Source organism: Melospiza georgiana, chromosome 10, assembly GCF_028018845.1.
Source record: "Melospiza georgiana isolate bMelGeo1 chromosome 10, bMelGeo1.pri, whole genome shotgun sequence".
NCBI lineage: Eukaryota > Metazoa > Chordata > Aves > Passeriformes > Passerellidae > Melospiza > Melospiza georgiana.
This window is the reverse complement of record NC_080439.1, coordinates 193782-203003: the sequence shown is the minus strand read 5'-3', so window position 1 is coordinate 203003 and position 9222 is coordinate 193782. Positions and strand designations below refer to the sequence as shown.

Below are 9222 nucleotides of genomic sequence, written 5' to 3'. Positions count from 1 at the left end.
GCGGCGCCCAGCACTTCCGCGGGGGGCAGAGCCGCCTCCGCGCGGCGCTGCGCGGGGCGGGCTCGGGCGGCCGTGTGGCTGCCTCGGCACGGGTACTCTCGTACGAGGTTCCGAATGGCCTTGGCGTGACAGCTGCTGGGTGAGCACCCCCGGCAATCCTCCGTCATGGCAGAGCACCGCCGTACACTGGTGGAGCTGTCGAGGGGAAAGAGAAACTGCGAGTGATCCATGAGGAGTGTGAGACTGGGAACGATGGCTCACGAATGGAAGACCTTGCTGACGGGTGTTTGGTCGGTGGTTTGTATGCAGAGCAGCTTTCACCTGGGCACGGCTTGGAGCTGCTACTGCCAGCAGGAGCGTACCTAATGCATTAGGCTACTAAAACCTGGGTTCTTCCTTCTCCCATGGTCAAAAGCAGACTTTTTTCGTACTTAAATACACCAATTCTTTCTTAATAGTCAACAAACCCCCCCAAACAAAAGCGTAGTTATTTCACAGAACATTCCCACAAGGATCACTCTTAGCTAAATGGTCCATACGAGGATTGAAACCATAACCTTGGTGTTGTTAGCACCATGCCGTAACCAGCTGGGTCAGCACTTTCTGCATAAGTCGAATGTCCTATGATAGAGATGCTTCCATGTGTCTCTAAAGCTCTATTCATGTGACCATACTAGTAAAGAATATGAGATTTTTTTTTTTTACTATGCTAATGTAGGAAGCTAAAAATTACTATGTACTTTTAAAGCAGGTAACAGATCCACTACCAAAACATGCAATCTCAAATTGTCCTTCATGAATGTGCACATTAATAGTGAAGAAGAAAAAAAAGCAGCAGTATGTTTGGAACTTTATTTGGAAGCACATTTGAAAACAAACAGGGTTTTGCGATTTTTTTTGTTTTGGTAAACAGATTTTTCCAGGCTTTAGTTTTCTCAATATTCGTCTCCTTCTTCAGCCTCTGCTTCTATTGAGTCTAGGCCAACTTCTTCATAATCCTTTTCAAGGGCAGCCAGGTCTTCCCGAGCTTCAGAAAATTCTCCTTCCTCCATCCCCTCCCCAACATACCAATGCACAAAGGCACGTTTAGTATACATGAGATCAAATTTGTGGTCAAGCCGAGCCCATGCTTCTGCAATAGCAGTTGTGTTACTCAGCATACACACAGCCCGCTGCACCTTGGCAAGATCAGCACCTGGCACCACAGTTGGAGGCTGGTAGTTAATGCCCACCTTCAAGAAAACAAATGAGAACTTTCCTTAGAAATGCCAAGGCTTAAAGACTCATTTCTGTTAACAAAAATCACCATGATTACAAGTAAATAAAAAAGCTCAATTTTGTACTTTATCAAAATATTGTAGCACGACTGTCATCTCTGAAGACTACACAATTCTTAATCACTTAGATAACGAGTACTTAATAGGCTACATACCTTGAATCCAGTTGGGCACCAATCCACAAACTGAATGGTACGTTTAGTCTTGATAGTGGCAATGGCTGCATTGACATCTTTGGGCACAACATCGCCTCTGTATAACATGCAGCAGGCCATGTACTTGCCATGGCGAGGGTCACATTTGACCATCTGGTTGGCTGGTTCAAAGCAAGCATGGGTAATTTCAGCCACAGATAACTGCTCATGATATGCTTTTTCAGCGGAGATGATAGGGGCATATGTTACCAAGGGGAAATGGATTCGTGGGTATGGAACCAGGTTAGTTTGAAATTCTGTCAGATCTACATTGAGGGCTCCATCAAAACGTAGTGAAGCTGTGATGGATGAAACAATCTGCCCAATTAATCGGTTTAAATTGGTGTAAGTAGGACGGCCAATGTCCAGGTTACGACGACATATATCATAAATGGCTTCATTATCTACCATAAAGGCACAGTCTGAATGCTCTAATGTTGTGTGGGTAGTTAGAATTGAGTTGTAGGGTTCCACTACAGCAGTGGAAACTTGTGGTGCTGGATAAATTGCAAACTCCAGTTTAGATTTCTTGCCATAGTCAACAGATAGCCTTTCCATGAGCAGTGATGCAAACCCTGAACCAGTGCCTCCACCAAAACTATGAAAGATAAGGAAGCCTTGCAGCCCTGTGCAGAGGTCAGCCTATAACGAGGTGGGAAAAAAATGGGAGAAAAAAAGTTATTGATGGTTTTGGAGAAATCAGTATTAAAATAATCATTCAAAAGCATTTGTCATAAGTTTGCTGGTTTTACATTGTTATTATTTAAAAAACAGTGTTCTTGAAAGGTTCTGGTTTAACTGATTGAGTTTTTATTTAAAGGGGGAGATGGGGCACACCAGGAAATAAAAGGTTTATTTTGTTTTGACCAATTAACTATGCACAAAATTGTTAACAAAAAACCAGCAAACCATCAATATAGCTTGCTATAGAGCTGTGTCAATTACTTTAAATACTAAATGAATCCTTACCAGTTTGCGAATGCGGTCTAGCACTAAATCAACAATCTCTTTTCCAATGGTATAATGGCCTCTGGCATAATTATTGGCTGCATCTTCTTTCCCAGTAATGAGCTGCTCAGGATGGAATAACTGCCTATACGTGCCTGTACGTACTTCATCTACAAAAAAAACCAAAATATCACATCATAAATTTGATCTGTTCAGTTCTGTGTGTGCTGCCTAGTGACTACACACAAAGCACACGTGTCAAGAGTGTAGACAGCATTTCTGACTACACACCGCTTGTCTGACTGGTCTAAGAAATTGGCACAACTTTTGCCCCTTTGTCTCAGGGTAAACATCAGGCACACACAAAGAAGTATTTGTACTCAAGGAACACAGAGATCACTCAGAAAACTACATTACAGGTACAGACACAATACTGGATAGCACTCAAGCAAAACTCTGTATACAGTGCAGCAGTCTGGAAAGATGATCCAGATAAATAAAAAGTTCTCCCAGATAAAAAAAAAGTTCTCTTGTTTACCAGATATTGTTACTGGTAGACCATTATTTAATTTCTTTCCAATAACAATAACCACAAATGTCAAAGCAGCATCCAGACACGGTTTTAAAATCTATAGTGTTCTAAACAAACAAAAAAAGACAGTAGGGAATCCATAAAGGATCCTCACTTTTTCACTTAAGATCTTTAATGTTGGGTACATACCAACTACGGTTGGTTCTAGGTCTACAAACACTGCTCTCGGAACATGTTTACCAGCTCCTGTCTCACTGAAGAAAGTGTTAAATGAATCATCTCCACGTCCCATAGTATTATCACTAGGCACTTGACCATCAGGCTGGATCCCATGTTCAAGACAATACAATTCCCAACATGCATTGCCAATCTGAACACCAGCCTGGCCAACGTGGATGGATATGCATTCACGCTGCAAAGTAAAAAGAGAATGATAATTAGACATGAAGCTACTCGCCTGTGGGTTGTATCTTCCATGATCTTTCTCTGCTGCAATATTCCCTGGTTGCCCTTAAGTCATAATTTAAGAGAACAAGTGGTTGGCTGCTGGCAAGGCACTACTCACCGTTACTGACCTGTACTGACTTTGTGAATATGTAAGACCCTAAAGACAACATAGTCCCTATGAACACATGGGTGAATACAATTTCATTATCCCTTACAATGCTGCATATATATTCCATCTTTAATATTCAGTCTAGTCTCTTTTTACTCTTCTTTTATTTTTTGGAAGACCCCTTTATATAATATCCTCCCAATCTCCTTGACTCGTTACCACACCATATACTGGGTAACTGTTGCAAGAATCTTTCCTGCACAGGACCATTCAGTACATTTTCCTTTATAATAAGCATACCAGTATCTAGGCCCTAGCAATTAGTACATCTTTTCTTCACACATATTCCTACATGAAATCGTCTTAAGAATCAAATATAATCTGCCCCATTTCAGCTAGCTCCTTTGATTCTAAGCAACTGTGCCATGTATGTTTAATCTCCCAATACCTCAACTGCCTTACACGTGAGATGGAAATAAGCTGCTTTTCTAATTTACTGTTAGAGTGTATCTAGAAAAAAGCAGAGGCAGAAAAGAAAAAGCAAGGTGTCTGGGTGCTCTTTCCCTTTTCTTTGGTAGCTTCATCAAATTCCAGTCTCCGCTCCAGTCCCGCAGATCCGCTACGAGACTCGCGGCGCCCGCCGGGCCCCTCACCGCCGCCGGCCACTCCCCCTCCCCTGATTGGCTAGCCCCAGCGACTGGCCCACGGCACGCGCCGCCCGGACCGCCCCTGACGGCCGTCGGCCACACCCCCCCCTCTGATTGGCTATGCCCAGGGAGCGGCTCACGGCGCGCGCCGTCCGACCCGCCCCTCACCGCCGCCGTCCCTCGAGCACGCGCCGTCTCCTGTACGGCTTCACGCGCCAAGGCGTTCCAAAACCGGCATAAAGATCCGGCCGGCGGCCACCATGCCCTGTCCCGCTATCTCCCTGCCGCCTGGACAGAGGTTTCAGTTCGTCCCTCGCCTTTTCGCGCGGGAGGTACCTGCTCCGAACAGAGTTCCTTTGCACATATCTCGTCTTGCTAGCTACGGGTCGGTTTCTATGCCTCGCCTCCTCTAAAGTTAATAAGGTTTCATGCTAATTTCTCATCTTCTCCCCAACCCTTCTGCCTTAGAACTACCACTGGGACTTCAAGCAGAGACTGCCTGCGAGTGCTGCCGCAGCACGCGCAGTCACGAACTCCCCTGAAGTGCCGCAACAGAAGCCGTCCCAAACGCCCTTTCTCCCCCCGCAGCCACAAGGATCCCGTCTCCCAAACGCCCTTTCTCCCCCCGCAGCCACAAGGATCCCGTCTCCCAAACGCTCTTTCTCCCCCCGCAGCCACAAGGATCCCGTCTCCCAAACGCCCTTTCTCCCCCCGCAGCCACAAGGATCCCGTCTCCCAAACGCCCTTTCTCCCCCCGCAGCCGCAAGGATCCCGTCTCCCACCATGGTGCCTCGTTAAGGTGACGAACTCCGACTGCGCCACAATACGCCCGCCGCCGCGACCGACCAGCACCAACTGTCAACCGTTAACCGCCTCGAACCCCTCGCCTCAGGTGCTGGCTCCCCATTGGCCATTACCCGCGCGGACGCAGCTCGAGGGAAGGCCTCTGATTGGCCGAGGGTGCTCTTCTCCCGGCGAGGGGGAAGACTGCCACGAGGCCGGGCCGTATCCGGGGGCGGGGCTTGAGCGGCCCGGGGCGGGGCGCGCGCGGCCCGTGCTCTGCGGGCGGGAAACGGCCGCGGCGGGCCGGGGCTCGCTGCCGAGGCCTGCCGGGAGCGTGCAGCGGTGTCGTGTGCTGTGTTGTCTTCGTGTGTCAGCGTGGTCTGTACTGCTGTGGTGATAGACAAGTACTACTTCCTGTGGTCTGTCCTGATAGTAAAAGCATACAGATCTGCTTTCCCAAGGGAGATTTATTTGATAGGAAGGCAAAACTGAGGTGGTACTGTAATTACAGTGCCACTCTATGAGTAGTGAGCACTACTGCTCACTGACTAGGCAGATTCACTTTGGCACTTCTGGAGATTGTGTCATTAACTCCTTAAAGCAGCCAAGGAAGAGGGAGGAGACAGGTGCCTTTTTGCTTATATGCCAGAATGAAATATTAGTAAGGATACCAAATGAAATGCCAAATAAAAAGATTTATTATTCTTGAAATATAAAAGTACTAGGGTATTCCAAAGAAATAGGTCAAAATATGACATCTTCGCCCCTTTGAACATTAGTGTTATTTGCAGGTTTTGTAAGACTACTAGGAGGACACCCTTGTTGATTTTCAGGATCTAGAAGACCAATGAGATATGGTCAGAACCTTTTTTAGAAGGTTGTTGTTTATTTTCCTAAAGAATACAGGATGGAAAAATTATTTGAAAATTGTTCAATAATTATTTAGAGCTTAATTATTAACCAAGTATGGCTTGAATTTCTTAAAATTTAAAGCAATCTTAACTATAAATAATGTCACATCCATAGTATAATTGCTACTTGAACAGCTGCCACAGGAGAATTGCTTATTCCTGTTAGACAATGTATTGCATACATACTTTGAGTTCTAAGTACCACTTGTCCAAGTAGGTTGTTAAATTAAAATCATGTCTACACTCCTTTTTCAAAGCTGATAAGCTTGGACAATGAAATATCTGTCTTCCTAAAGGGCCATCTTTAGTCCTTTCTCTGGGCTCTCTCCAGAAAAAGTTTGAATGAGTATACTTGAATTGCTCTTTTGAAAACCATAGTATTTCTTTTTCTTGTACACTTCTAAGATATACTTTTCCTTTTTATTTGCCCTTTCTAGGGAAATATAATGGCATGGTAGTCTCACCATCTGTATCCAGTTCTGCTGCATTTACTCTTGGGAGTTGTTCTGACTCCCCTTCAGAATAGAGCTGCAAATGTTAGTACAAACCTGGCTGGTGCTCTTTATTAGGAACAAGCAGGGAGGGACAGGTTAGTCCCTACTTGTGCATAGTCAGTCAACCTAAGAAGACAGAGGTGGAAAGGGTGCTCTGTCTGGCTTCTGGACTGACATTGTTCCATTGCCAGATACATGAAATTCTGATGCAGCTATCCCGCTCTCTAGAGTTTCTGATAAATTTGAGGGAAACTAGTGAAGGAAAGAGCACTTGCAGAGACATTTTTCCAGTGCAGAGGTTCTTGATATGTTTGTTGGAGTCAGTGTCCCTACTGAACCTTCTGGTGCTTTTAACGTGGAGAGAAATAAACTGGGTTATGATGTGATGGAATTATCATCATTATATACTACTTGACTGTAAAGTCAAGTTACTTACTATGTTTTGCCAAGAAAGGACCATGGAATCTCCAGAACTACCACCTTTGTCCAATCCTGTGTTGGTCTATAGATTGCTTTAACAGTAGTGAAGTCTGAACAGAGGTGGGTATGGGTTCTGCTCTTTTGAACTATCATAAGTTTCTAAAACAGTGAGTGAATAAGCTTTCTTACCTTCAAAATGATTCCTGATCGTCAAGGAAGTTTTTGCAGCTTTTAGCCAAAACACTGACATCTAAACATGCATCTATAAATTCCAAAGTTGACTCTGACATGCATCTAAAATGCATCTAAATTCCAAAGTTGAGGAATTCACTGTTTCCACATGATAGGTATTTGTACTAGTACTGCATTTGATCTGGGTGGTTTCTGTGCCTGAATAGTTACAATGCAATTCTCTCATAGTAAATAACATGGGAAAGGTGTTTAGGTATCACCTTGAAGACAAAGCAGACCAATAAACTGCATACCCTCTCCCCAGGGCAGCTTGGGTTCAAGCAGGATTCTTCCAGACAAGATGATGGTTTCCATTATTAATACAAATGAGATGTGAAGCTGCAAGCACAAAACCGCTGAGTGAAAAGCTTAGCATGTCACAGTGTTACAAACTTGGAAATAATTTTATCTTTCTAATGTGAACCTAAAAGCATTTACCAAAATTGGAAAAACTTCTTGGTATGTAACAGCTTGAGAGTTAATACTACCTTCATTTTAGTCTTCTGTTGAGACTAAATTTAGAGTTGTGCAAGTAAGTAAAAATCCTATGCAGAAGCCACAATAAAGCTGTAAGATCTCTGTAGTAATCTGTCTTTGTGTATCAACTACATTCTTAAAAAAGCTTGCCAGATGTGCATTCAAATATTTTTTTTCTTTTAGCTGTTCATTGTAAGACTTTTTTGTAATTTTCACATGCTTTTACCATAAGTCTTCAGTATCTGTGTTGGCAATGTTCAGCTAATTTTTGTGTTTTGTTTATAATTATGGTACTAAAGTGGAGAAGGGATGCATAAAGTTGTGAATTTTTTATTAAAAAAGAAAAAGTTTATGAGCACTGTTAGGAGGTTGTGGGTTTTTTCCCAGAAAATATTTTTCAGATTTAATAGAAGTAATTTATTTTGGCTTGTCACTGGAGGATTTTTGGTTTGCTGCCAAATCAAGAATGGTTCATTCATTCACTATGTTTGGAAAACTGTTATTTCAAATTTGTTTGTGTTAAAGACTCTGCCTGTTGAAAAGATATCTTTATTGCTGCAATAAATTAATGTATCAGACTATGACTGCTAGTCTGTCTAATTGGCTATCAATTCATTCCAGATTAGCAGCCCCCAGTATTCATGTGCTTTGTGAGGTCTGCTTTGAATCCTCTCTAAAGATGCCTTGGTTCTGTGGCCAGATTTCTATATAAACAGTGTTACCTAATTTTAAAGGGTTGCTTTGTTAGGCAGAAGTTTTTCATGTCTGTCATTTTTGCCTCACAAAATTGTCCATTTGTATAGTGCACACAGTCTATTATTACATTTTCTTAGTAGTCCTATGAAAGTGCTATTGTATAAATTTTGATTTATCTAGAATGTACTTCAGAGAAAAAGGCTTTTGTTGTTAAATTATGTCTCATTTCATGTGTCTGTTGGGGAAAAAGAGAAGATACCCTGTGTCTGGTCCTGACAAAGCATATTTCATCAGACTGCTATTATTTCTGTGCAGGCTTTGAAGAAAAAGGGTAAAAGGTCATTCTTTTGTTTGTAACTAAGGAAGATATTGTCTTTGAAAGGTGGTTTATTTTTCTCATATTTTAAATAATCTTACTCTCATAGCCCAAATATATCCTTGCTTTAAAACCTTAAGATACATATTTCAATATAAATATGCTCAGCAAGAAGACCAATTCACTTTTAAGGAAGGCTGAGTGTTTATAAAATGTGCAGCATTTAGGTCATGTTAATGTTCTTGCAAATAAAATATTTTGACTGTCACATCAGAAATGAGAAATTGTGTTACAAGAATGAATCCTTGAGGATGTTTTTACATCAGTATAATAAATGCATAAAAGGTGCTTTGTAAAGGTGATATTTATCATTCACTATACATAACTAGATTTAATACATTTCTTTTAATGTTGCTTGGGCTTTTGCACAGCCAAATGCCCTCTCTGTAGGAATGAGCTTCAAGTAGACAACTTGGTGGAATGGTCCCCTAGAAGAGTAAATAGACTCCAGTAATGAAAAGAGGCCTGATCAGGAGTGGATATCTAACTCAAAGGTGCATTCTATTATGTTTTATTTAGCTTTCATTACGGTTTTGTAGAGCATACTCTATAATTGTGTAAATATACTGAACATTATATATGTATGGATAACATACTTTAAGTTATTATTTAGAAGTCTGTCGAGCATGTGTAGCCAGCACAGAAGAAAATGCGTACTAAAATCACACCACAAACAAACT

General features: G+C 42.3%; 2 protein-coding genes across 2 annotated transcripts; one reads left to right on the top strand and one right to left on the bottom strand.

Annotated features, from left to right (window-relative positions):
* Positions 1-859: 859 nt before the first annotated feature.
* LOC131087329 (tubulin alpha-3 chain-like) lies at positions 860-3441 on the bottom strand. The gene is made up of 4 exons (XM_058030898.1): positions 3141-3441; positions 2441-2589; positions 1433-2113; positions 860-1232 (listed from the first exon to the last, which is right to left on the bottom strand). Exons 1-4 carry the CDS (start codon positions 3394-3396, stop codon positions 936-938), a joined length of 1383 nt encoding a protein of 460 aa, XP_057886881.1. The 5' UTR covers positions 3397-3441; the 3' UTR covers positions 860-935.
* An 833-nt stretch (positions 3442-4274) lies between these two features.
* On the top strand, positions 4275-5334 carry LOC131087583 (uncharacterized). The gene is made up of 2 exons (XM_058031354.1): positions 4275-4354; positions 4623-5334. The coding sequence occupies exons 1-2, from the start codon at positions 4275-4277 to the stop codon at positions 5332-5334; spliced, it is 792 nt and encodes a 263-aa protein (XP_057887337.1).
* The last annotated feature ends 3888 nt before the right edge of the window (positions 5335-9222 follow it).

Bases quoted from the DNA above. Each gene is read 5' to 3' on its own strand.
- LOC131087329 (XM_058030898.1), bottom strand. From the start codon at position 3,396: ATGTCTAATTATCATTCTCTTTTTACTTTGCAGCGTGAATGCATATCC. The intron at 2,590-3,140 runs GTATGTACCCAA...TTTTTTTTGTAG, and splicing joins CCTAGAACCAACCGTAGTTG to ATGAAGTACGTACAGGCACG. The intron at 2,114-2,440 runs GTAAGGATTCAT...ACCTCGTTATAG, and splicing joins TAGACCGCATTCGCAAACTG to GCTGACCTCTGCACAGGGCT.
- LOC131087583 (XM_058031354.1), top strand. From the start codon at position 4,275: ATGCCCAGGGAGCGGCTCACGGCGCGCGCCGTCCGACCCGCCCCTCAC. The intron at 4,355-4,622 runs GTACGGCTTCAC...CTTCTGCCTTAG, and splicing joins TCGAGCACGCGCCGTCTCCT to AACTACCACTGGGACTTCAA.